At 41.6% G+C, this 27,941-nt stretch overlaps 1 protein-coding gene across 2 annotated transcripts; it reads right to left on the reverse strand.

Annotated features, from left to right (window-relative positions):
* Nucleotides 1-7,673: 7,673 nt before the first annotated feature.
* wnt2 (wingless-type MMTV integration site family member 2) lies at nt 7,674-20,385 on the reverse strand. 2 transcript variants are annotated; one of them, XM_060923912.1, is made up of 5 exons: nt 20,054-20,385; nt 18,880-19,100; nt 13,260-13,495; nt 10,302-10,566; nt 7,674-8,265 (listed from the first exon to the last, which is right to left on the reverse strand). In XM_060923912.1, the coding sequence occupies exons 1-5, from the start codon at nt 20,134-20,136 to the stop codon at nt 8,060-8,062; spliced, it is 1,011 nt and encodes a 336-aa protein (XP_060779895.1). In that variant the 5' UTR covers nt 20,137-20,385; the 3' UTR covers nt 7,674-8,059. The 2 variants fall into 2 exon arrangements, with proteins under 2 accessions (XP_060779895.1, XP_060779894.1); XM_060923911.1 differs by having other exon boundaries at nt 13,260-13,537.
* Nucleotides 20,386-27,941: the final 7,556 nt, after the last annotated feature.

Raw genomic sequence — 27,941 nt, forward strand, 5'->3', positions numbered from 1 at the left:
TGGAGGCAGATGGCCTACAACAGCAGAAGACCACACTGGGTTCCACTCTTTCAGCCAAGAACAGGAATCTGAGGCTATAGTGGGCACAGGATTGCTGAAACTGAACAGTTGAAGATTGGAAAAGACCAGGCAACATTTGTTCAATCTTCAACTGTCCAGTTTGGTGAGCTGTGTCCACTGTAGCCTCAGATTCCAGTTTTAGCTGACAGGACTATAACCCCCATGGTCTTCTGCAGTTGTGCATTTTGAGATGCTTTTCAGCTAACCACGGTTGTAAAGAAAGACTAGTTATTTGAGTTGAGAATTCCCACCGCCTTGAATCAGTCATCATTCTTGTCGGTCCTCTCTCATCATTAACTGAAGCTTTTAACCTGTATCTGCATGATTTTATGCATTGCCCTGCTACTACATGATTGGCTTATTGAATAATTGCATGAATGAGCAGGAGTACAGCTGTTCCCATTAAAGTGGACAGAGTTTAAGCCTTCCTTCAGATAATGCCGTGGTCACAAATGGATCAAAACAGTGAAATAAACATTTTCTATGGGGGTTTGACATTTTATTACTGCAGTGTAAGATCAGATATGTTATAGATGTAATTTATCTAAAAAATCTAATCTACTCTAATCTTATTTATCTAAAGAAATGCTATAATCAAAATTGTTTACCTGCCTTAAAGCCACCTCACTGTGTACCAGTACTGTTACTCTTATTATACAGCAGTAATCTCATCTCATTATCTCTAGCCGCTTTATCCTGTTCTACAGGGTCGCAGGCAAGCTGGAGTCTATCCCAGCTGACTACGGGCGAAAGGCGGGGTACACCCTGGACAAGTCGCCAGGTCATCACAGGGCTGACACATAGACACAGACAACCATTCACACTCACATTCACACCTACGGTCAATTTAGAGTCACCAGTTAACCTAACCTGCATGTCTTTGGACTGTGGGGGAAACCGGAGCACCCGGAGGAAACCCACGCGGACACGGGGAGAACATGCAAACTCCGCACAGAAAGGCCCTCGCTGGCCACGGGGCTCGAACCCAGGACCTTCTTGCTATACAGCAGTAATGTAGAAGATAAAGATTAAAGAAAGCATTCATAAAACAGGGTGGCACAGAGGTGCAGTGGTTAGTACTGTTGCCTCACAGCAAGAGGGTTCCGAGTTTGAACCTTGTGACCAACTGGGGCCTTACTGTGTGGAGTTTGAATGTTCTCCTCACGCCTGCATAGGTTTCCTCCCACCAGTCCAAAGACATGTGGATTAGGTCAACCCATAGGTGTGAATGTGAGTGTGAATGGTTGTTTGTCTCTGTGTTCGCCCTGTAATAGATTGGTGACCTGCCCAGGGTGTACCCCACCTCTTGCCTGGAGTCAGCCGGGATTGGCTCTAGCTTCCCCTGTGACCCTGACAGATAAGTAGTATAGATAATGAATGGATTAATAAAATGCTGTAAAGTGTTTAGACAGTTTGTTTGCTACAGTAAAAACAAACCATAAATATTAGATCTTATTAAGTGGCCTATGACTATAAAAGCCTTTATGAAAAATCCAATTTAGTCTGATCAACTGCCAAAACATAGACTGCAATGGTCAGGCTGGTAGACAGGCTCTCTCTCTCGGTGTATGTGTGTGTGTAAGTAATTGGTGGATATTTGTTTGTGGCTATGTACAGATTGTGTGGTATGGTGTGGTAAATGTTTCCTTTCTACAATATCAGCTGGCAAAGACAGTCTGCTCACCCTATGCTTTGGCAGCTGGTCAGACTAAACTGTATTTTTTTTCCAGATAATTATTGACTGGCAGCAAATTCATTTTTGTGAAATAACTAAATTATGTAAGTTATCACAGAGAGCGTGAATGAATACAAAATGAACGCAGTTCAATAATCAGTTACTACAAAAGTTATTGAGTTATTGGATACTGAACAGGGCGGCACGGTGGTGTAGCGGTTAGCACTGTCGCCTCACAGCAAGAAGGTCCTGGGTTCGAGCCCAGCGGCCAACGACGGCCTTCCTGTGTGGAGTTTGCATGGTCTGCGCGGGTTTCCTCCGGGTACTCTGGTTTCCCCCACAGTCCAAAGACATGCAGGTTAGGTTAATTGGTGGCTCTAAATTGACTGTAGGTGTGAATAGTTGTTTGACTCTGTGATGATCTGGTGACTTATCCAGAGTGTACCCCGCCTCTCACCCATAGTCAGCTGGGATAGGCTCCAGCTTGCCCATGACCCTGTAGAACAGGATAAGTGGCTACAGATAATGGATGGATGGACACTGAACAGCTCTTTTGCTGCCCTCTAGAGGCAAAAAACACAAAAGTAAGCTACATTAGTAAAGATTTTATTTACATACAGCATACCTATTATTTTAAATATTGAATAACGTTTTCAAAGAAGAATCCCAGTGTTCCTAAGTTCACATTTTTTAAACAGATATTGCTTTCTCCACTCTGCATCTCAGATCACTTTGTACTCGCTATACCACAACCCCGATTCCAAAAAAGTTGATACACTGTGTAAAACGTAAATAAAAACAGAATGCAATGATGTGCAAATCCTTTTCAACCTATATTCAATTGAATGCGATACAAAGACAATAAATTTAATGTTCAAACTGATAAACTTTATTGTTCTTTGTAAATATTCACTCATTCTGAATTTGATGTTCCAAAAAAGTTCAGACAGGGGCATATTTACCAGTGGGTTACATCACTTTTTCTTTTAACAACACTCAGTAAGCGTTTGGGAACTAAGGAAACTAATTGTTGAAGTTTTGAATGTGAAATTCTTTGCCATTCTTGCTTGATATATGTCTTTAGTTGCTCAACAGTCCAGGGTCTCTGTTGTCGTACTTTGCACTTCATAATGCACCACGCATTTTCAATAGGAGGCTGGCAAGTCAGTTTAGCACCTGCACTCTTTTACTACGAAGCCACACTGTTGTAACAGGTGCAGAATATGACTTGGCATTGTCTTGCTGGAAGAAGCAGGGACATCCCTGAAAAAGAGATCTGGATGGCAGCACATGTTGCTCCAAAGCCTGTATGTACCTTTCAGCAGTAATGGTGCCTTCACAGATGTGCATGTTACTGTTACCCATGCCATGGGCACTAACACAGCTACATACCATCACAGATACTGGCTTTCGAGCTTTGTGCTGGTAACAATCTTATTTAGGTCACAGCACAACTATTAACTAATTTAGGCCAGAGGACACAACGTACATGATTTCCAGATACAATTTAAAATGTGGGATCATCAAACCACAGCACACTTTTCCACTTTGCGTCAATCCATCTTAGATTAGCTTGAGCTGAGGGAATATGGTGGCGTTTTTGGATGTTGTTGATATTTAACTTTTGCTGTGCGCAGTAGATGCAGTGACGAACTGTGTTTACCGACAACAGTTTTCTAAAGTGTTCCTGAGCTCATGTAGTAATATCCTTTATACAGTCATGTCAGTTTTTAATGCAGTGCTGCCTGAGGGCTCAAAGGTCACAGGCGTTCAATGCTGGTTTTTAGCTTTGCCCCTTACATGCAAACATTCCTCTGGATTTTCTGAATCTTTTGATATTATGGCTTGTTGATGCTGAAATCCCTTGCAATTGTATGTTGAGAAATGTTGTTCTTAAACTGTTGGACTATTTGCCCAGGCAGTTTTTCAGAAAGTGGTGAACCTCACCCCATCCTTGTTTGTGAATGACTGAGCCTTTCTAATTACCAGTCAACCTGTTGATCTGTAGAATGTTCCAACCAAGTGTTTTTTGAGCATTCCACCACTTTCCTAGTCTTTTGTTGCCTCTGTCCCAAATTTTTTGAAATGCATTGCAGGCATCAAATTCAGAATGAGTGTATATTTATAAAAAACATAGTTTGTCAGTTTGAAGGTTAAATGCTTTGTCTTTGTATTGTATTCAGTTGAATATAGGTTGGAAAGGATTTGCAAATCAGTGCATTCTGTTTTTATTTACTTTTTACATGGCACCCAATTTTTTCGGAATCGGGGTTATACATAGGCTTCTACTACTATTTGAGATCTACCCTCGCTTAGTACCTTCTGCCTGAATGTTTCAAAATGAAGCAAAGAATTCTTTACAAAGATTTGCATTTAGCCTCTTAAGATTAAGAACTTACCATATATATTAGAGCAATAGTCTACAATGTAAAATGTGTGCTGTATTCTCAAATCTATTTATATACAGTGGTGCCTGAAAGTTTGTGAACCCTTTAGAATTTTCTATATTTCTATGTAAATATGACCTAAAACAACATCAGATCTTCACACAAGTCTTAAAAGTAGATAAAGAGAACCCAGTTAAACAAATGAGACAAAATATTATACTTGGCCATTTATTTATTGAGGAAAATGATCCAATATTACATATCTGTGAGTGGAAAAAGTATGTGAACCTTTGCTTTCAGTATCTGGTGTGACCCCCTTGTGCAGCAATAACTGCAACTAAACATTTCCGGTAACTGTTGATCAGTCCTGCACACCGGCTTGGAGGAATTTTAGCCCGTTCCTCCATACAGAACAGCTTCAGCTCTGGGATGTTGGTGGGTTTCCTCACATTAACTGCTCGCTTCAGGTCCTTCCACAACATTTCGCCTGGATTAAGGTCAGGACTTTGACTTGGCCATTCCAAAACATTAACTTTATTCTTCTTTAACCATTCTTTGGTAGAATGACTTGTGTGCTTAGGGTCATTGTCTTGCTGCATGACCCACCTTCTCTTGAGTTTCAGTTAATGGACAGATGTCCTGACATTTTACTTTAGAATTTGCTGGTATAATTCAGAATTCATTGTTTCATCAATGATGGCAAGCCCTCCAGGCCCAGATGCAGCAAAACAGGCCCAAACCATGATACTACCACCACCACCATGTTTCACAGATGGGATAAGGGTCTTATGCTAGAATGCAGGGTGTTCCTTTCTCCAAACATAACGCTTCTCATTTAAATCAAAAAGTTCTATTTTGGTCTCATCCATCCACAAAACATTTTTCCAATAGCCTTCTGGCTTGTCCACATGATCTTTAGCAAACTGCAGACGAGCAGCAATGTTCTTTTTGGAGAGCAGTGGCTTTCTCCTTGCAACCCTGCCATGCACACCATTGTTGTTCAGTGTTCTTCTGATGGTGGGCTCATGAACATTAGCCAGTGTGAGAGAGGTCTTCAGTTGCTTAGAAGTTACCCTGGGGTCCTTTATGACCTAGCCGACTATTAGACGCCTTGCTCTTGGAGTGATCTTTGTTGGTCGACCACTCCTGGGGAGGGTAACAATGGTCTTGAATTTCTTCCATTTGTACACAATCTGTCTGACTGTGGATTGGTGGAGTCCAAACTCTTTAGAGATGATTTTGTAACCTTTTCCAGCCTAATGAGCATCAACAATGCTTTTTCTGAGGTCCTCAGAAATCTCCTTTGTTTGTGCCATGATACACTTCCACAAACATGTGTTGTGAAGATCAGACTTTGATAGAGCCCTGTTCTTTAAATAAAACAGGGTGCCCACTCACACCTGATTGTCATCCCATTGATTGAAACACCTTCAAATTAACTGCTAATCCTAGAGGTTCACATACTTTTGCCACTGACAGATATGTAATATTGGATCATTTTCCTCAATAAATAAATGACCAAGTATAATATTTTTGTCTCATTTGTTTAACTGGGTTCTCTTTATCTACTTTTAGGGCTTGTGTGAAAATCTGATGTTGTTTTAGGTCATATTTACGCAGAAATATAGAAATTCTAAAGGGTTCACAAACTTTCAAGCACTACTGTATACATTCACTGGCGATTTTAATAGTAACTTGTTCTTGAGTCTAAGATTCCTGTTCTTGGCTGGCAGTGGAACCCAGTGTGGTCTTCTGTTGTTGCATGCTGAGATGCTTTTCTGCTCACCGCGGTTGTAAAGAGTTGCTATGAGTTGCTATATCCTTCGTGGCAGCTCGAACCAATCTGGCCATTTTCCTCCAATCTCTCTTATCAACAAGGCGTTTCCACCTACAGAACTGTCGCTCACTCAATGTTTTTTTGTTTTTCGCACCATTCTGTGTAAACTCTAGACACTGTTATGTGTGACAACCGCTAGGGGATCAGCAGTTTCTGAAATACTCAAACCAGTCCATCTGGCACCAACACCCATGCCAAAGAGAAAGTCACACTTTGAGATCACAATTTTTCCCATTCTGATGTTTGAAGTGAACACTAACTGAAGCTCTTGATTTGTATCTGCATGATTTTATGCATTGTGCTGCTGTCAAGGGATTGGCTGATTAGAGAACTGCATAAAATGGCAGGTGGATGGGTGTTCCTAATAAAGTGGCCAGTGGGTATTTATGATCATATAAATAGCAATGACATGATTGTGGGTTTTCTGCTTGTATGGGTGTACTGTAACAGCACATAGTGCCAGTGCTGAATATACAAACAGTTCACCAACCAAAAATATCCAGTTTATAGTTGAGCTGTGACTAGAAACTGACACTGGTGAAGGGTGAAGGATTAACACATTTTGAATTTTGAAAAAGATGAGCGACAATCTTTAACCTACCTTGGTCCAGCAAGTCAAATAAATTGGTCAGTAGGCGTGGCCTGTTTAAAAACCCAACAACACTGCTGCACCTGATGCATTCATATTTTGACAAGAGGTTGATTTGATACTGATGGTGCTTTCACTACTTGTTTGATACAGTCTGTTAGCATGACTGCTTCCAGTGCAAGCCTAAAGAAGCAACATTTGGACACCAAAAAAGTCTTGGCATGAGTTAAAAGTAGACGGCCTTTCGATTTCATAAATTTAGTTCCCTTTGAAATTTGGTCATTGTGATATCTGTTTATTTTTGTAATATTTAAAAAAAAAAACCCACCAACAGGCCATTCTGTGGCTGGGAAGTCATTTAATTTAAGGGGATTCCCGAGCAAATAATATGCATGAAATCGCTCGCTTCGCGCAGTCAAGCAGACAGAGGAAGTCCGGTGTGCGCGCATGCGCAGGTTTACCTTTGACCGTGCACTGACCGTTCCATCATTCTGTCACTAAACGAACCGCTGATCACACCGAAGTGCTCGCTGACCGCTGATATTTATTAGTTTGGTCCTGTGTTTCATTTCCTTCGCACCATAACGTCTTTTCTTCTTGTTTTCCATTACTGTAGTCGGTCTTTCATGTTTCATTCGCGTCCTCCGTTTTTCTCTCCTGTTTCAAATTTGTATCCTTGCACAAACGGGGAAAGCCCACCACATGATGCATGATGTAGTATCTTGTATTGCGTCACGGTGAAGCAAGAAAAAATTGCAGAGAATTTAGGGCCACGTGGCCCTAAATTCATTAATTGTTCTATTAAAAAAACCCCGAATACATTCGTAAGTCTGTGATTCAAATTCAGTAGCTTTCGGTCCACTAAACAAAAATAATTGGGTGTCGGGGAAAATTCTTTTTATGACCTACACTTGAAAAATCAGAAAGGCAGTATAGCTTTAAGTAGAAAATTTGTTTAAACATCAGAATGATCCATTCTGATCACTGGGATTCTGGATAAATATCTGATCTGATCAGAATATGAATGAAACGCATAAACAATGCATATACATGTCAGCTTTATTTTAAATAATGTATAGCTTGTATTTACATTTCAACATTTATAATGCTGAAGATAATCACTCTTGATACAGCACTTAATAAATACATTTAATATGTTAAAAGGAACAACAAAAAGATGTTGGGAAAAAAAGTCTAGGATTTCTAAGACTTTAAACTTAGTTTACGTACAGATATGGTGTGTTTTGGAGTCAGGTATTGCTCATCAGCTCATTTCTTTTGTCCTAGTTTCTAATGATTGGTTCTAATATTAGACCCCAAAGCATTAATTGACATGGCTAAAATTTATAAAGGATATTAGTATGTGGGCTGAATTAGGGTGCAGTTCCTCACCTGCACTGTGATAGCTCTCATGAACAATAAAGCTAGTCACAAAACCTGATCCTGGATCAGTCCCATGCTACAAAGAGATGCTTTGTGAATACCAGCATCATGACTCTGGTTGGCAGTGGTCACGATTGGGCTTTGCATGTGTGGACGTCCACCTCTTCGTGGCAGTCCCTGCAGTGGACAGCGCAACACCAGTGGAACTTGCACTCACACTTGGTGGTGCGGCTCACACGGGAAGTGTCATAGCCCCGCCCGCAACACATGACCTCACAGCTGTCGGCTCCGTGTGAAGTCCGGTTGCACACACGCCCGCCTGTACCCACTGACCCTTCAAGAGAAGAGACAGACACATTCAGCACAAACGTGAACAATGTACAGTGTCGTATTTGAACACATAGTGATTCAAAGACTTTTTAAAAGACATTTTTTTATTTTACTGATGTCAATTAAACATGCAGTTCAGGCATACCACTCAAGGCATTTACATTCAACAATTCAACACACCTCATTATATCTTTCTTATCTCAGTAGTTAATACCAGAAGGAGTTTATGTCCAGCTTGCTGGTACAGTTACTTGAGATGTGTAATGCTGGGTTGAATAATTTGCCTGGCAGACGTCTGGCGCTCCTGAAGAAGCAGCAGAGCAGACTGCGCTGGGTAAGAAGATGACCGCTTGGTCCTTCATAAGATGAAGGACTGATGATAGAACCTATCAGCTGCAGCTGCAAGTCTTCATCGCGTGCTCATTTCAACAGCCCTAATCTAGACAACCCCACCCGACGTGGAGACTGGTGCGGCACTGATCGACCGCTGATATCGAAATTGTTAAAGACCTTGTATCAACCCTAGCTTTCATGTGGCATCCTGGGAAAATTCTCAAGGCTTTGTGCATGAGGGCTCTCAGAATGACGGCCCAACATAGCACTAGGAAAACAATCATGGACTATGAACACGTTGATATTAACCTTTACAAACACAACAGGGCATTCAAGCCAGCTGTGTCACGTAACCCTTTGAATTTGGAACTTGGATGATGAATGGATATGTTTTGAAGGTTCATTTAATTGCTAGTCCAGGCCCTGATTTGTCACTGCTGGTGCCTTGCACGTGATTACGAGCAGACAGGCATGTGCTTGGGTAAAGACCCTGCAGCCCCCATCCCCCACGCGACCATCCAAATGGCTGGTATACCAGGACGATTTTGGTTACATCATCACCTGAGGTGCATCTGCTTACTGAATTAAGATGTGAGGCATGCCACAAGATGATTTTAGCATGTGTGGTTATGGTAGGAGCCGGAATTGATTTCACACTTTCAAAGATGAAGAGCCCTAGCGGCTGCGTGTTGGGATTGCCCTCGAACAAACCTCTTCTTCCGAGTCTTTCTCATGCTGATCTGCACTGAGATCAATGTCAACACACTGTGCCATTTCACTTCAGCTGTGGTGTATCAAAACAATCCTGCCAGCATTTGTGCCAGGACACAAATGTCAAGGTGCATATGACTAAGGGTACCGGAATAACGTAGAATTTTCTGCATATCGGTATGTTATTTGATCATGCATTTTATTTATACATGGTCCTCTATACTTTCGGGAAAACATAATTCACAGTTCAGAAGAAGTTCAAAAAGCATGCGCCAAAAGATTTGTCAGAGAGATCATCATGCACCCTGTGGGAAGTTATGAGACATGACCTACGACTCGAAATATTTCTGCCCATTCAGGGGTAGACAGAAGAGAGGTGTGCTGGTGAGGCCAGTAATTTATAGTGGTTGAGAGCAGGGATCATGTTTCAGCTCCTGTGCTGTCCACAGATCTGTGGTAATGTGTCTTAAACACAGTGTTACTTGATAGCCCAGGATCATCTGTAGCCTGACAGGCACCTCCACCCGTCCCGCAGTCTACATAGGCACACCTGGTGTTATTCAGTACACTTCAACACAGTCATACACACAAGCACACGCACACATGAGAGATAGTCTGCTGCCTTGCGGGGACACTCGCCAACTGCATTCAGGTTTCTATTGTGACCACTATGACTGTTGTGAATGTAATAGCCAGCTAAATGGCTTCCATTCTCTGGTTACATTCTCACTGGGTTCAGGAGCAAGACTAATGCTTTACAGATTGCTCGTAGAGGAGCACAGCTGGTGGAGGAATACGCCAGGACTAACAAGGGCGTGTGATACTGGCTGGCAAACCCAAGTTTTTCCTCAATTTCTATCATACTTGTGCGTTCTCTCGCAGATAAAAGAATTCATGAAAGTTATACACAAAATAAACTCTATTAGGTGTGCACTGGCATGAAATATGTACAGTTTGTACGGTACAGTACGGTATACAATGCTCATCAAAGCTCACCAGATTCATGGTCCCATATGCAATAGTCAGGTGAGTCCTCAAAGTAGACCAGATCATTTTTTGTGGGCTTCCTGAACTTCCTGTGTGCGATGGTGAAACCCGTCCCATAGCGGTTCATCACCACCTGGGTGGCGCTGTTGTACTTCTTGCGCAGGTAGTCGCCTGTCTGTCTGAAGTCACCCATGGCTAGCCAGCATGTCCGAATGTTGCAGGACCCACTCACACCGTGGCATTTACATTCCAGAGTCATGAAACGTTTCACTGCCTGGATAATGGGGGAGCGGGAAAATACTTGGATTTAGGTGGTCCATATTATGAGCAAGTCAGTTATCATGGATGATTTTGTAATTGCGTTTTCATTGTGAATGGATGGTCTTAGATTATTGTTTAAAATTGTGAATTTTAAAATTGAGCTGCGACGTTTGAAATTCACAGCTAAGAACAATAATGTAGGGATGTGGAAGTGGTGCTTTATCATCTGTTACAAGCCAGCTGAGAATCTGCACGGGCACATGTTGCTCGCCTGTTTAAAAATATACTGTTGCAACTTTCATGCATATAGGAAGAGGTATGCACAGTTTTTACAGTGACATCCATCCATCCATCCATTGTCCGTAGCCGCTTATCCTTTACAGGGTCGCAGGCAAGCTGGAGCCTATCCCAGCTGACTACGGGCGAAAGGCGGGGTACACCCTGGACAAGTCACCAGGTCATCACAGGGCTGACACATAGAGACACACAACCATTCACACTCACATTCACACCTACGGTCAATTTAGAGTCACCAGTTAACCTAACCTGCATGTCTTTGGACTGTGGGGGAAACCGGAGCACCCGGAGGAAACCCACGCAGACACTGGGAGAACCTGCAAACTCCACACAGAAAGGCCCTCATCGGCCACTGGGCTCAAACCCAGAACCTTCTTGTTGTGAGGCGACAGTGCTAACCACTACACGACCATGCTGCCCTTTACAGCAACAATTCAATTCAATTCATTTTTATTTGTATGGTACTGAAGCATATTGCTGGTGGCACGGTGGTGTAGTGGTTAGCACTGTCGCCTCACAGCAAGAAGGTTCTGGGTTTGAGCCCAGTGGCCAACGGAGGCCTTTCTTGTGTGGAGTTTGCATGTTCTCCCCGTGTCTGTATGGGTTTCCTCCGGGTGCTCCGGTTTCCCCCACAGTCCAAAGACATGCAGGTTAGGTTAATTGGTGGCTCTAAATTGACCGTAGGTGTGAATGTGAGTGTGAATGGTTGTGTGTCTCAATGTATCAGTCCTCTGATGACCTGGCGACTTGTTCAGGGTGTACCCCACCTTTCGCCCGTAGTCAGCTGGGATAGGCTCCAGCTTGTCTGCGACCCTGCACAGGATAAGTGGTCACCAATAATGGATGGATGGATGGATGGATTATGTGAAACATTTCATGTAATAACATCATAATTTGGTATCATGTTATAACAGTTTGAATGAGGTGTACGGAGAATAAACTGGGTAATATGGCTCATTTATCAAGTTCTAAGTTTGCGCACCCTAAGAAGGATTTTAAAATACATGGGGCTGTACAGAAGGAAGAATGAGTCCGACCCACTGGAGGTAGCGTAATTTCTCTTTGATCAGCTGGAGAGGCACAGATGGCTCCATGGTTACAAGCTACCTCCAGTGGGTTGGACTCATTCTTCCTTCTGTCCGGCCCCATGTATTTTAAAATCCTTCTTAGGGTGCGCAAACTTACTACAATATCATCCACTATGTTCAGTAACAGCACAATCTCACCATATCTCAACCCAAGCATGAAACAGAACTTGATTAAATCATGTGAATGAGCCACATTACCCAGTTTATTAAATAAATTTAAATTTCATTGTATGTGAACATGCAGTGACCGTAAAGGGCATTCCGGCATTTATTCTCCGTACACCTCATTCAACCCACAGATTCAAACATGAGTTTAAATTTATCATATTATAATGTGATAAGCTTCATGTTTTAACAATATAAATGATCACACTATAACATGATGCCAAATTATCACGTTATAACTTAAAACATTTCACATAATAACGTGAATATTTCACATAATATTATTAGAACAATAAACTTTTCATGTCATTACGTGATACTGAATTTTTTTCTTTTTTCTGGTATGGCAGCAATATGCTTGTGTAGTATGGCACTTTTAACAAAAGATATTGTCATAAAGCAGTTTTACAGAAATCTGGCTATAGATTTAGGCCCCTAACGAGAAAGTCAGAGATGAAACTGTCAAGAAAAAATCTCCCTGAGGCAACATGAGGAAGAAACCTCAAAATTTTCATCCATCCATCCATCCATCCATCCATCCATCCATTATCCGTAACAGCTTATCCTATGCAGGGTCACAGGCAAGCTGGAGCCTATCCCAGCTGACTAAGGGCGAGAGGCGGGGTACACCCTGGACAAGTCGCCAGGTCATCACAGGGCTGACACATAGACACAGACAACCATTCACACTCACATTCACACCTACGGTCAATTTAGAGTCACCAGTTAACCTAACCTGCATGTCTTTGGACTGTGGGGGAAACCGGAGCACCCGGAGGAAACCCACGCAGACATGGGGAGAACATGCAAACTCCACACAGAAAGGCCCTCGCCGGCCACGGGGCTCGAACCCAGAACCTTCTTGCTGTGAGGCGACAGTGCTAACCACCGTGCCACCACCTCAAAATTTATTTTCTACAATTATATACTGTACTATAAACTGTTAAAACAATATTCAGCATAAGCATATTGTTAATAAGAGCCCTGGAATAAGCACAGGAATTCTTTTATAATCCCATCAGCAGTTCTTCGGAGAGATTATCTAGTGAAGCAAGGGTGAGATCTGAGCATGAACTGTTTTTGGGCGGAAACATGAGAAACTTACTGTTCTATGATTGTCATGAAAAAAAAAATGAAGCAAGCCATGCACAATTACCCTCCTTCCTGCACGATTGTTGTGCAGGTTCATGAGCGCTCGTGCATCCCTCTCCTTCTTCTCCTTGGCATCAACAAACGCCTGGGTGAACTTGATGGCGTGGTCCACGTGGTCACTACAGCCGCCCCAGTCAAAGGGCCCTTTGGCATCATGTGATGAGCCTTTTTTTCCCGGGTCACAGGAGCAAGAGTCCAGTTCGCCCTGACTGCAGGCTCTGGTCAGAGTGTGGACCATGCCTGCTGAGGAGATGGCGTACACAAAGGCAGCCTCACGACTGCCTGAGCATACGCAAGGTTGAAATATGAAAAACCGAAATGCAGGTAAGCATGTACAAGAAGTCGGCACAAAAAATGCCGAAAGCTTCGGCACATTCAATCAACTGACACATTTTGGCAGAGAAGCTTCACACTGTGAAGTACTCTTGCTATTGGTTTGCCTTCAAACCTGACGTAATTTTTTCCCCTGTTTTAGGATCAAAGACTCCCTAAAGCCGTATGATCAGGCTGTGGATCATGAGTGAGAGTGATCTTTGCGTGGATGTGCAAGTACAGTGGTGCTTGAAAGTTTGCGAACCCTTTAGAATTTTCTATATTTCTGCATAAATATGACCTAAAACATCATCAGATTTTCACACAAGTCCTAAAAGTAGATAAAGAGAACCCAGTTAAACAAATGAGACAAAAATATTATACTGGGTCATTTATTTATTGAGGAAAATGATCCAATATTGCATATCTGTGAGTGGCAAAAGTATGTGAACCTTTGCTTTCAGTATCTGGTGTGACCCCCTTGTGCAGCAATAACTGCAACTAAACGTTTCCGGTAACTGTTGATCAGTCCTGCACACTGGCTGGGAGGAATTTTAGCCTGTTCCTCCATACAGAACAGCTTCAACTCTGGGATGTTGGTGGGTTTCCTCACATGAACTGCTCGCTTCAGGTCCTTCCACAACATTTCCATTGGATTAAGGTCAGGACTTTGGCTTGGCCATTCCAAAACATTAACTTTATTCTTCTTTAACCATTCTTTGGTAGAATGACTTGTGTGCTTAGGGTCGTTGTCTTGGAGCATGACCCACCTTCTCTTGAGATTCAGTTCATGGACAGATGTCCTGACATTTTCCTTTAGAATTCACTGGTATAATTCAGAATTCATTGTTCCATCAATGATGGCAAGCCGTCTTGGCCCAGATGCAGCAAAACAGGCCCAAACCATGATACTACCACCACCATGCTTTACAGATGGGATAAGGTTCTTATGCTGGAATGCAGTGTTTTCCTTTCTCCAAACATAACGATTCTCATTTAAACCAAAAAGTTCTATTTTGGTCTCATCCGTCCACAAAACATTTTTCCAATAGCCTTCTGGCTTGTCCACGTGATCTTTAGCAAACTGCAGATGAGCAGCAATGTTCTTTTTGGAGAGCAGTGACTTTCTCCTTGCAACCCTGCCATGCACATCATTGTTGTTCAGTGTTCTCCTGATGGTGGACTCATGAACATTAGCATTAGCCAATGTGAGAGAGGCCTTCAGTTGCTTAGAAGTTACCCTGGGGTCCTGTGTGACCTAGCCAACCATTACACTCCTTGCTTTTGGAGTGATCTTTGTTGGTCAACCTCTCCTGGGGAGGGTAACAATGATCTTGAATTTCCTCCATTTGTACACAATCTGTCTGACTGTGGATTGGTGGAGTCCAAACTCTTTAGAGATGGGTTTGAAACCTTTTCCAGACTGATGAGCATCAACAATGCTTTTTCTGAGGTCCTCAGAAATCTCCTTTGTTTGTGCCATGATACACTTCCACAAACATGTGTTGTGAAGATCAGACTTTGATAGATCTCTGTTCTTTAAATAAAACAGGGTGCCCACTCACACCTGATTGTCATCCCATTGATTGAAAACACCTGACTCTAATTTCACCTTCAAATTAACTGCTAAACCTAGAGGTTCACATACTTTTGCCACTCACAGATATGTAATATTGGATCATTTTCCTCAATAAATAAATGACCAAGTATAATATTTTTGTCTCATTTGTTTAACTGGGTTCTCTTTATCTACTTTTAGGACTTGTGTGAAAATCTGATGATGTTTTAGGTCATATTTATACAGAAATATAGAAAATTCTAAAGGGTTCACAAACTTTCAAGCACCACTGTATATAAGTAACATTAATGTTTTGTGAGTGTGTGTGTGTGTGTGTGTGTGTGTGTGTGTGTGTGTGTGTGAGAGAGAGAGAGAGAGAGAGTAATAACAAAAGCAACTAATTCAGGAGAAGACCAGAGCAATAGGAGCAGGGGTTATGAGCGTTAGCTTTTCAGTTGAGAGCTTTGTCAGTATAAGGGAAGATCTGTGCCACCAAATCCCTGCAATTGTCCTAAATTAGTGCACTGACATTGACATTAAGTAGATTCTCGCAGCGCCACTGAGAAACCTTCCCTCTATAATGCCTTATGATGGGTCTGTGGCCTTCCTGGGAGGTCTGAATACCAAAGGGAATTATTAAAGACAGAGATTTAACTTAACTTTTATAAGTAGACCAGCTGAAAGGTCCTGGGAGACCGGTTTTGAGTGTCTATGTGGAATGGATGCTCCCGTTAATATGGTTTTACAACAGGAAGCGACAGAAAGTACTACTTAAACCTTGTCATGCACTGGAATTTTTTTTAAACACATTTTTAACAAGCTGCAGAGAAACTCACGAAATAAAACCACACACGTTTATTTATGCATACATGCTTCGCTAAGCACACTACTTTCTTAAAAGGATGATTTATATCAACTATCTGTTTTCAGAAGCAGAAGACTGATTAACTAAGGCGTGCCCCACTGAGCAAACAAAAGAAATTTAATCTGCTGTATCAGGTATGAGGTTTCTGTAACAGAGCCATGACATGATTATGGTTGAGGATTTTCACTGTGGATGCAGAGTCAGTGCAGTCCCAGTGGTATTATTTAGATCAGTGGTTTACTCTCTCTCTCTCTCTCTCTCTCAGAAAAAAAAAAGACTATCGTGTTAGGCTACATTGCAGAGATCAACTGGAGCATTATCATCCAGGGGTAAAAAGCAGTCCTTTTAAATAACATAAAGACACAGTATGGCTAAATCAGTTGTTTTGTGACATTCAGACACACAGAATATTTCTAAAATAGCTGAACGGGTTAAAGGGGAACCGAAGTCATTTTTAAACTTGCTTTATTTCTTCATTAGCGTGTTATTCAATTACATTTTCAGTTTTATTAACCTTATATCGTGACTCGTATTGGCATATTATATTTCACTTATCGGCCTTTTCGGTTTTTAGCCATGTTGAATGTAGTTCGTTTGGTCCACGGCAGGCGTCGCTTATCCGCGCGATCTTCACGAGACTTGGACGAGACTTCAAACGTGAAGTGTCAGTGCTGCCATTTTGAAAACTGTTTACACAGTGGCCAGATCGCCATATCATTCCGATTTAGATTAATTTTGAGATTCGACAGCTTCATCAGTGATGGAGATTATTCCATACGACTTCGAACCAACGTGGAGTAGAGAAGAGTTGGAAAGACGACAGGATCAGGACTTGGTGGGTTTTCAAAATAATAAATACATATTATACTGAGCACATTTCCCACATAATCGTCACTAAGGTTTCGGACAGCACTCCAAAATGGCGTCCCCACTATATAGCGCCCTGTATAGTGAGTAGGGAGTGACACAGGGAAAACTTCCGGCTTGATTACGTCAGCATTCGAAGGAGGGCACGCGCGTCTTTTGACAACGTTGGCAGATGTCGGTCACTTTGATTTCCGCTGTACGTTTTATTTCCGTCCTACGAAGTCTCGCACAGGTCTCTCTCAGCGAATCTCGTTTACGGCCATTGCTTTGACATACGGACTGATATATTCCATAGCGTATTTCAAACACTCATAACTTACTATAGCAGTGACAAAATAGCTGTCAGAAATGTACTCCTACATTTTATAAAATGAGAGAAATAGAATTTTGATGATAAAAAATTTGCCTTTGTCCACTTCTACACCGAGCTTGCTTATTTTAAAATAATGTTTGTCCTGTTAAACAAATATGGCTATATTAAAATTTTATTTCATTTTATTTTCAGTGCAGTTGAATTCTATTTTTAAAAAGCCTAAAACATAGCTGACACACCTTAATTATTACTGTATAATGTATTTCCCCCATGTGTGTGTGTTTTTAAAAAAACTAGAATTACTTTGAAATCATATGAGCAGATCGCATAATAGCTTACATACATCAACTCCAAAGAAAAAGAGTATGGGGAGAAGACATCATAATACAGAAACACATTCAATATCCTACATAGGGTATCAAAAAAAAAAAAATCAATGATCATACACAATGTTTTAAAAAATTATTAGCTTAATTACATTTCATAACATTATCAGGTAGAAGAGATCTCTTAGAAGTTGTTTTGTTGTAATTGATATCATAATGAAACAACCTTAAAGGGAGCCGTGAAGCAGCTTCAGCCCTAAATGGACAATAAATAAACTAAGATTAGGTTTGGAGGAACTTATCTTGGCTTTATGCAAGTGAAATTCCTCCAACCGAGATATTAAGTCTAATGGAATCATCAAGAGATGAAAAACTTGAGGAAAACTCATCAAGATAAAATAATATTTGGAAAGTTTGAAAAATCAGTGATGCTTCTTTACGGAAATCTGCTGCGTGAACACAAGGAAAGCACACAGTAGTTTTTCTGGTTCCAGTTCACGTGCATATCGAATTTTTGAAGTTAATGCATAAGTAAAGCTTGAGAAGAATCCTGAGATTGGTTTCCTTCTGTGCATTACTAGTCACAAAATGTGCATGAATTGTCTGGCAGAGTTGATACATAGGTAGCTGAGGAAAATGTCATTTCTTTTTGGGAATGTTATTGGAAAACAGCTCTGATTTGATTCCACTGTAGATGCTCAAACAATTCTGTGTGAATTCGTTGTCAGAGCGTGTTGATGGATTGGCTATGGATTTATGAGCCTCAGGTCAAAGTTGCAAAGTTCATTTTAAATTAGGCTACTAGTTTTTTTTTTTTAATGAGCGAAGACATTAGTGGCATTGAGTTAGTAACACAATGCCTAATAATGGCTGATAATATTACTGATAAGCAAGGACCTAATAAAGACTTTACACTTGACTGAATGGAGGATTTGTATGTTTAAACAGATGTAGTCTAATCCAGAGCAGGACTGATTGGAGGGTCGGGGGTTCAAGCTCCTGCACCACCAAGCTGCCACTGCTGGGCCCTTGGGCAAGGCCCTTAACCTTATCTGCTCAACCTCCCCACATGGAGCACACGAAGAAGAAGAAGAATGCAAATGTCTGAGCTACACACAGCATACACTCTCCGAAAATAAAGTACACTACTGTTCCTGTAGGGGTACAATGGCTTGTCACTAGGTTAATACCCTCTAAAGTACTTATTTGTACTCTTTATATACTGGTTAGGAACATATACATACCTTTTTGGCCCTAAAAAGGTACACATGAGGTCTAGAAATGAGCCCTAGGGGGTACATTAGTGTAGCTTGTACCTTGGGAGACAGATGGACTCCCACTGTACCCCATTTCTAACAGTGTAGTATGTGTGTGTGTACTCACTGCGGTGCAGGAGTTTCCCGAACACGCTATGGTCTCTGGCCACAGTGTTGCAGTTCCAGCGGTGATGGCGGAACTGGTGCTGACACTCACTGATCCACTCGCTCACTCCATCACTGATTGCCTGCATGATCCCGGGATGCTGCCTGCACATCTGCCGCTGCTTACTCACCAGACCCGGGATGTTGTCGCACATCACCTGCGAGCCCAGCGTGCCCATGTACCTGCGAGCAAAATTATCCGTTCATATATCGTCCTAAATGCAACACAAGCAGGCTACCAAACTGTCCGAGTCTACAGTACTGTGCAAAATTCTTGGGCACATGTAAAGAAATGCTGTCGACCAAAAATGGCTTAAAACGTAATGAAATCAAATGAAAAGTTTCAACATTAAACAAACACTGTAAACAGCAGTAAGCCATAATAAATGAAAGAGCCAATATTTGGTGTGAGACGACCCTTTGCTTAAAAAAAACCCAAAAAACCCACAAAAAATAGTAGTCTCAGGTACAATGAGTGCAGTTTGATAAGGAACTGAGTTGTAGGTTTTATTGAGCATCTTACAGAACCAGCCACAGTTCTTCTGGACACTTTGTCACAACTGCTGCTTAACTTTGCACCAAAACCCAGCAACCTTCATCATGTTTTCTTTTTTAATCCGAAAAGTGCTCTCTTGTGTAATATGCTGCTCAGATACAAACACTTTTTTCTGTAACATTTAATTTTGTGCTGGAAAATGAACGTTCGGACTCTAAAATGTTTTGACTCGATCATAAAATAGAAATTATAGCAAAATTTGCATGAAAAAAATAGTCTGACTAAGACTTGTACAGTACTGTATATTTTAGTTAATAAGTCTTGAAATAGGTGCTCTTATATTGATAAATGTTAACAACACACACAAAAAATGGTAACATTCTACTCTATAGACTGTTTAGAGGAATATGAAAATGCATTGCTGGAAAACATGATCACGGTCCAGGTATCTAGGACCTTAAATCTTTTTTTTTTTTTCCAAGGTTCAGACTTGCAGCTGAAAGACAGCTAGGCTATAGTAAAGATAAAAGTAGCACCCCAGACACAAAGAAAAGTGCAGTTTAGTATCCAGTTTTGCATGCAAAGAACAAAGTGTACATGGTAAGAGTAAATAATGTGCTCCTCTTCCTGAGATACTCACCACCAGGATGAGTCGACCCTTGATGTGAACCAGCAGGTTGCCACAGACAGATATAAACATATTCCACTTGGCAGAAAGTTCATATTACTAACTCCAGATTGGTGTGCTCATTCGTTCACACGCTCGTTTTCAATGGAACAAAAAAAAAAGATGAAGAAGGAGAGGTGATGGCTGGGAAGTGCGCTGGAGCCACGCACTGCTTAGTTGTCCTTCATCCACAAACCATCCTGGAATCAGACATGTCCCATTCAGGTTGCTGACGGTCCGCTATCAGGTCTGAGATTGCTTATAGAAGGGGTGGGAGCAGTGTGCTGTCTGGTATGAAGGGCAGGAATGAGATGGCTGAGTGGAAGCGGTTTATCTGTTCAGGCGGGTTTTACTTACACACACACACACACACACACACCAGCTCCAACTCGAAATGTGTAGAATGCAGTCTAACAGGGTTATAACTGACCAGATTTTTTTTTCTTCAGTGAGATGTGAACTGCTGGAGAACTGATGAGTACAGAGCCCCTAAAGTCCCAAAAGGTGATTTTTTTAAAATCCTGTGCACAAATCATCTATTGTGGACAAGATAATTATCTTGTCTTTTAAATAACTTGCGCACATGAGATAATATACTCATCTCATCTCATTATCTCTAGCCGCTTTATCCTTCTACAGGGTCGCAGGCAAGCTGGAGCCTATCCCAGCTGACTACGGGTGAAAGGTGGGGTACACCCTGGACAAGTCGCCAGGTCATCACAGGGCTGACACATAGACACAGACAACCATTCACACTCACATTCACACCTACGGTCAATTTAGAGTCACCAGTTAACCTAACCTGCATGTCTTTGGACTGTGGGGGAAACCGGAGCACCCGGAGGAAACCCACGCGGACACGGGGAGAACATGCAAACTCCACACAGAAAGGCCCTCGCCGGCCACGGGGCTCGAACCCGGACCTTGCTGTGAGGCGACAGCGCTAACCACTACACTACCGTGCCGCCAGATAATATACTGTAATAAATAAATAAATAAATTTACATTTTAGGAATTTCAGGGTTCCATAGATGACGATGATCATTAGCCCTTATATGTCCTCATTACTCCACAATTTTAAATGAAGATTTGTGTCTTTCTTGGTGATGTGCTCCAGGGTTGTTTCAGCAGGAAGAAAATACTGCATTAATAAATTAAATGAATTATAAAGCCAAATTATAAGTAACACTTTACCAACATCCATAACAAGAATATGTATCCAAAGGAATAAAGTTCTTTACTTGTCCATGAAAAAGCATACAGAAAGCTTTCATGTTGTTATACACCCCAAATTAGCCAGAAAGACTGTTTTATTGAGGTGGCGGGGATATAACTTACAAAACGAAAAGCTTAGTCACCTACCGAATCAGCCGCATTTTCAGCATAAAGCCAGTCATCATAATATACCATTCATAAGTTTCAACACTGAACAAAACCTCCGTTTCCAAGCAAGATGAGATAAAAGAAAGGGAAAACACTGATGGGAACAAAACTGAAAAATTCTCAGAGAGGCACTCTGAAGTGTGTTGCTTGTGACAGCTGGAGCAGTAATCCTGCTCTAAGCACAGCCACTATGAGCTGGTGTGGGAACTGAGCAAAGGAGATAGGAGGTGTAATCTGTGGGATCCTTCTCAAGGGCAGCATTACAAGGTAAATGGTCAGTCACAATCATTCATCAGGTTTTTGGGTTTGTTTGTTTTTTGAAAGTCACCAAAGGGATTTTCACACTTGGCTAAAACATTCTGCGCACACGGCACTGGAGCTTAAATATGTAAACAGCCAAGTGTCCTATATTCATTGCGTGCATATATATATAAATATATATACAACCCCAATTCCAGAAAAGTTGGGACAAAGTACAAATTGTAAATAAAAACGGAATGCAATGATGTGGAAGTTTCAAAATTCCATATTTTATTCAGAATAGAACATAGATGACATATCAAATGTTTAAACTGAGAAAATGTATCATTTAAAGAGAAAAATTAGGTGATTTTAAATTTCATGACAACAACACATCTCAAAAAAGTTGGGACAAGGCCATGTTTACCACTGTGAGACATCCCCTTTTCTCTTTACAACAGTCTGTAAACGTCTGGGGACTGAGGAGACAAGTTGCTCAAGTTTAGGGATAGGAATGTTAACCCATTCTTGTCTAATGTAGGATTCTAGTTGCTCAACTGTCTTAGGTCTTTTTTTGTCGTATCTTCCGTTTTATGATGCGCCAAATGTTTTCTATGGGTGAAAGATCTGGACTGCAGGCTGGCCAGTTCAGTACCCGGACCCTTCTTCTACGCAGCCATGATGCTGTAATTGATGCAGTATGTGGTTTGGCATTGTCATGTTGGAAAATGCAAGGTCTTCCCTGAAAGAGATGTCGTCTGGATGGGAGCATATGTTGCTCTAGAACCTGGATATACCTTTCAGCATTGATGGTGTCTTTCCAGATGTGTGAGCTGCCCATGCCACACGCACTAATGCAACCCCATACCGTCAGAGATGCAGGCTTCTGAACTGAGCGCTGATAACAACTTGGGTCGTCCTTCTCCTCTTTAGTCCAAATGACACGGCGTCCCTGATTTCCATAAAGAACTTCAAATTTTGATTCGTCTGACCACAGAACAGTTTTCCACTTTTCCACAGTCCATTTTAAATGAGCCTTGGCCCAGAGAAGACGTCTGCGCTTCTGGATCATGTTTAGATACGGCCTCTTCTTTGAACTATAGAGTTTTAGCTGGCAACGGCGGATGGCACGGTGAATTGTGTTCACAGATAATGTTCTCTGGAAATATTCCTGAGCCCATTTTGTGATTTCCAATACAGAAGCATGCCTGTATGTGATGCAGTGCCGTCTAAGGGCCCGAAGATCACGGGCACCCAGTATGGTTTTCTGGCCTTGACCCTTACGCACAGAGATTCTTCCAGATTCTCTGAATCTTTTGATGATATTATGCACTGTAGATGATATGTTCAAATTCTTTGCAATTTTACACTGTCGAACTCCTTTCTGATATTGCTCCACTATTTGTTGGTGCAGAATTAGGGGGATTGGTGATTCTCTTCCCATCTTTACTTCTGAGAGCCGTTGCCACTCCAAGATGCTCTTTTTATACCCAGTAATGTTAATGACCTATTGCGTTGCAATTTGGTCCTCCAGCTGTTCCTTTTTTGTACCTTTAACTTTTCCAGCCTCTTATTGCCCCTGTCCCAACTTTTTTGAGATGTGTTGCTGGCATTAAATTTCAAAATCTCTCACTTTCAACATTTGATATGTTGTCTATGTTCTATTGTGAATACAATATCAGTTTTTGAGATTTGTAAATTATTGTATTCCGTTTTTATTTACAATTTGTACTTTATCCCAACTTTTTTGGAATCGGGGTTGTATATATATATATATATATATATACACACACACACACACACACCAGTCAGTCTGTTTCCCAGAACTACAGCAAAATGAATTACAATCTGTTTACATTCCTCAGTATTTATCATTCCATTGTTTTTAACAGGACTCCCATATCTCTGACAGGAATTCACCCCTAGACAATGCCAGAACACTCACTGTGAATTTCAGACAGACTTTACTTGGGGCGGCACGGTGGTGTAGTGGTTAGCGCTGTTGCCTCACAGCAAGAAGGTCCGGGTTCGAGCCCTGTGGCCGGCGAGGGCCTTTCTGTGTGGAGTTTGCATGTTCTCCCCATGTCCGCGTGGGTTTCCTCCGGGTGCTCCGGTTTCCCCCACAGTCCAAAGACATGCAGGTTAGGTTAACTGGTGACTCTAAATTGACCGTAGGTGTGAGTGTGAGTGTGAATGGTTGTCTGTGTCTATGTGTCAGCCCTGTGATGACCTGGCGACTTGTCCAGGGTGTACCCCGCCTTTCGCCCGTAGTCAGCTGGGATAGGCTCCAGCTTGCCTGCGACCTTGTAGAACAGGATAAAGCGGCTAGAGATAGTGAAATGAGACAATGCCAGAACACTCACTGTGAATTTCAGACAGACTTTACTTGGGGCGGCACGGTGGTGTAGTGGTTATCACTGTTGCCTCACAGCAAGAAGGCTCTGGATTCGCGTCAACAGAGGCCTTTCTGTGTGGAGTTTGCATGTTCTTCCCGTGTCTGCATATCTCCCTGGTTTTGCCCCCAGTCCAAAGACATGCAGTTAGGTTAACATGGCCTGAGGTTGGGCTGAAATGCCATTGAGCAAGAACCTAACTCCCAAATGCTCCCTGGGCACTGTAGCGTAGCTGCCCAGTGTTCTGGGTATGTGTGTTCACTGCTTCAGATAGGTTAAATGCAGAGGTAAAATTTCACTGTGTGCTTAAGTCTGTGCTTGAATGTACATGAGACGAATAAAGGCTTCTTGGCAGCTCTTCTTCTGACCAAAAGAAAAGGAAATATGTATTCTAATAAGCTATAGGAATTTATCTGTAAAACCTTTAGAAATGGCCACATCAAACCAGGGATATAGGGCAACTGACAAACAGAACTGGTCTCGAATCATACTTCCTGAAATTGACCATACTGATCGAAATTCCCTCAAACCTGCATATTTTAGTGTTATCTCTACTCCCAACATACCTAATTCAACTAATCAGTTGAATGACACATATGATTGGGCTTTATTACATACAGTGGTGCTTGAAAGTTTGTGAACCCTTTAGAATTGTCTATATTTCTGCATAAATATGACCTAAAACATCATCAGATTTTCACACAAGTCCTAAAAGTAGATAACGAGAACCCAGTTAAATGAGACAAAAATATTATACTTGGTCATTTATTTATTGAGGAAAATGATCCAATATTACATATCTGTGAGTGGCAAAAGTATGTGAATTGCTAGGATTAGCAGTTAATTTGAAGGTGAAATTAGAGTCAGGTGTTTTCAATCAATGGGATGACAATCAGGTGTGAGTGGGCACCCTGTTTTATTTAAAGAACAGGGATCTATCAAAGTCTGATCTTCACAACACATGCTTGTGGAAGTGTATCATGGCATGAACAAAGGAGATTTCTGAGGACCTCAGAAAAAGTGTTGCTGATGCTCATCAGGCTGGAAAAGGTTACAAAACCATCTCTAAAGAGTTTGGACTCCACCAATCCACAGTCAGACAGATTGTGAACAAATGGAGGAAATTCACGACCATCGTTACCCTCCCCAGGAGTGGCCGACCAACAAAGATCACTCCAAGAGCAAAGCGTGTAATAGTCGGCGAGGTCACAAAGGACCCCAGGGTAACTTCTAAGCAACTGAAGGCCTCTCTCACATTGGCTAATGTTAATGTTCATGAGTCCACCATCAGGAGAACACTGAACAACAATGGTGTGCATGGCAGGGTTGCAAGGAGAAAACCACTGCTCTCCAAAAAGAACACTGCTGCTTGTCTGCAGTTTGCTAAAGATCATGTGGACAAGCCAGAAGGCTATTGGAAAAATGTTTTGTGGACGGATGAGACCAAAATAGAACTTTTTGGTTTAAATGAGAATCATTATGTTTGGAGAAAGGAAAACACTGCATTCCGGCAAAGGAACCTTATCCCAGCTGTGAAACATGGTGGTGGTAGTATCATGGTTTGGGCCTGTTTTGCTGCATCTGGGCCAGGACAGCTTGCCATCATTGATGGAACAATGAATTCTGAATTATACCAGCAAATTCTAAAGGAAAATGTCAGGACATCTGTCCATGAACTGAATCTCAAGAGAAGGTGGGTCATGCAGCAAGACAATGGCGCTAAGCACACAAGTCGTTCTACCAAAGAATGGTTAAAGAAGAATAAAGTTAATATTTTGGAAAAGCTAAGTCAAAGTTCTGACCTTAATCCAATCAAAATGTTGTGGAAGGACCTGAAGCTAGCAGTTCATGTGAGGAAACCCACCAACATCCCAGAGTTGAAGCTGTTCTGTACGGAGGTACGGGCTAAAATTCCTCTAAGTCGGTGTGCAGGACTGATCAACAGTTACCGGAAATGTTTAGTTGCAGTTATTGCTGCACAAGGGGGTCACACCAGATACTGAAAGCAAAGGTTCACATACTTTTGCCACTCACAGATATGTAATATTGGATCATTTCCCTCAGTAAATAAATGACCAAGTATAATATTTTTGTCTCATTTGTTTAACTGGGTTCTCTTTATCTACTCTTAGGACTTGTGTGAAAATCTGATGTTGTTTTAGGTCATATTTATGCAGAAATATAGAAAATTCTAAAGGGTTCACAAACTTTCAAGCACCACTGTATATTCTCAAGGTGTTCAGGTAGTGCTAATGTAAGCTGAATTAGTATATTAGTTTTTATTATGTGTGTGTGGTGAAACAGGACATAATTCACACCACCAATAACTCAGGCAAGCCAACCAACACCGTCACTGCACAATACACTGCCTTTGTGGTAGTCTTTAAGCTAAAGCAAGGTAGTGGGGCTAATTGTCTGGCATCGTAACTCCATCCAGACTTATAGATTGTTGAAGCATTACTGTACTGGTAATGACTGAGAACAAGTGTACAGAAAGGCTAATGGCAGTCCATGAGAAAAGCTATACAGGGGGCTGCAAAAGTAGGTATACAGTAATGAAAAACAAAACGTTTGCACAAAACGTTATTTTATTAATTATACAAACATCTCATTATCTCTAGCCGCTTTATCCTGTTCTACAGGGTTGCAGGCAAGCTGGAGCCTATCCCAGCTGACTACGGGTGAAAGGCGGGGTACACCCTGGACAAGTCGCCAGGTCATCACAGGGCTGACACATAGACACAGACAACCATTCACACCTACGGTCAATTTAGAGTCACCAGTTAACCCAACCTGCATGTCTTTGGACTGTGGGGGAAACCGGAGCACCCGGAGGAAACCCATGCGGACACGGGGAGAACATGCAAACTCCACACAGAAAGGCCCTCGCCGGCCACGGGGCTCGAACCCGGACCTTCTTGCTGTGAGGCGACAGCGCTAACCACTACACCACTGTGCCGCCATTATACAAGCATATCAATAATAAACATATTCATCCCTCAAATGTTCAAACTATTTGCCCCTGGCATTCACACACTCCACTTTGTGCCAGAGTGTGCATGTGGACACCATGCACACTCTGGCACAAAGGTGTTTATCAGCATCAATTTCCTGGCAAGCCTCCCATATGAACTGAATCATGGCATCAACAGAACGTGGCTTGCATGCAAAAACCTTATCTTTTAATGAATTCTAGTATTAAATAAAACCTAGCACCACTATTAGAATACTGGTAATACTGGAATAATCCTTACTGTATACCTACTTTTGCAGCCCCCTGTATATTGAAGCTAGACACAAGCTACACAGACATTTTAAAACAACAATGCTGATGATGGGACAGGAATGCACTGCACTGTGAAGATGCTCCTCTCTTCAAAACTTAGTCATGTTTTTACACATGAGGAGTTTGGTAAATTTCTTACGAGCTTCAGCATCCTTGCTGGCTCTACCCGAGAGCTCTAGAAGTATAAATACATTTCCATCATAGGTAATTTATTTTAAAATAAAGCCAAAAATTTACCTTTAGATAGAAGTGGAAATAAGTAAAGGGAGGGAGAGGTGTGTGAAAATGAACGGAAAAATGGTTTGGAGAAATCAAACATGTTTTTAGTTAACAAATAAAAGGCATTTCAGCACCATAGACAGCAGCTTGTATATGCATTCTCTGCTACATCCCAGAAAACAAACATACAAAAACATGGTTTAATAATGACCATTACATCCACAAGGCAGTCAAAATAAAGTTTATGAACGCAAGGACATATTTGAGTCAACTTATGATTGCAACATTAAGTGGAAAGAATTTTAACGAGGTGGCGCAAAATGGTTATTCAGAACGAAAA

Source organism: Neoarius graeffei, chromosome 6, assembly GCF_027579695.1.
Source record: "Neoarius graeffei isolate fNeoGra1 chromosome 6, fNeoGra1.pri, whole genome shotgun sequence".
Classification (NCBI taxonomy): domain Eukaryota; kingdom Metazoa; phylum Chordata; class Actinopteri; order Siluriformes; family Ariidae; genus Neoarius; species Neoarius graeffei.

Excerpts from the sequence above, each read along its gene's own strand:
- wnt2 (XM_060923911.1), bottom strand. The coding sequence starts at position 20,136 with ATGAACTTTCTGCCAAGTGGAATATGTTTATATCTGTCTGTGGCAACC. Across the intron at positions 13,538-18,879 it reads CGGGAAACTCCTGCACCGCA|GCAGTCGTGAGGCTGCCTTT; the intron begins GTGAGTACACAC and ends GCGTATGCTCAG. Across the intron at positions 8,266-10,301 it reads CATATGGGACCATGAATCTG|GGTCAGTGGGTACAGGCGGG; the intron begins GTGAGCTTTGAT and ends CTTCTCTTGAAG.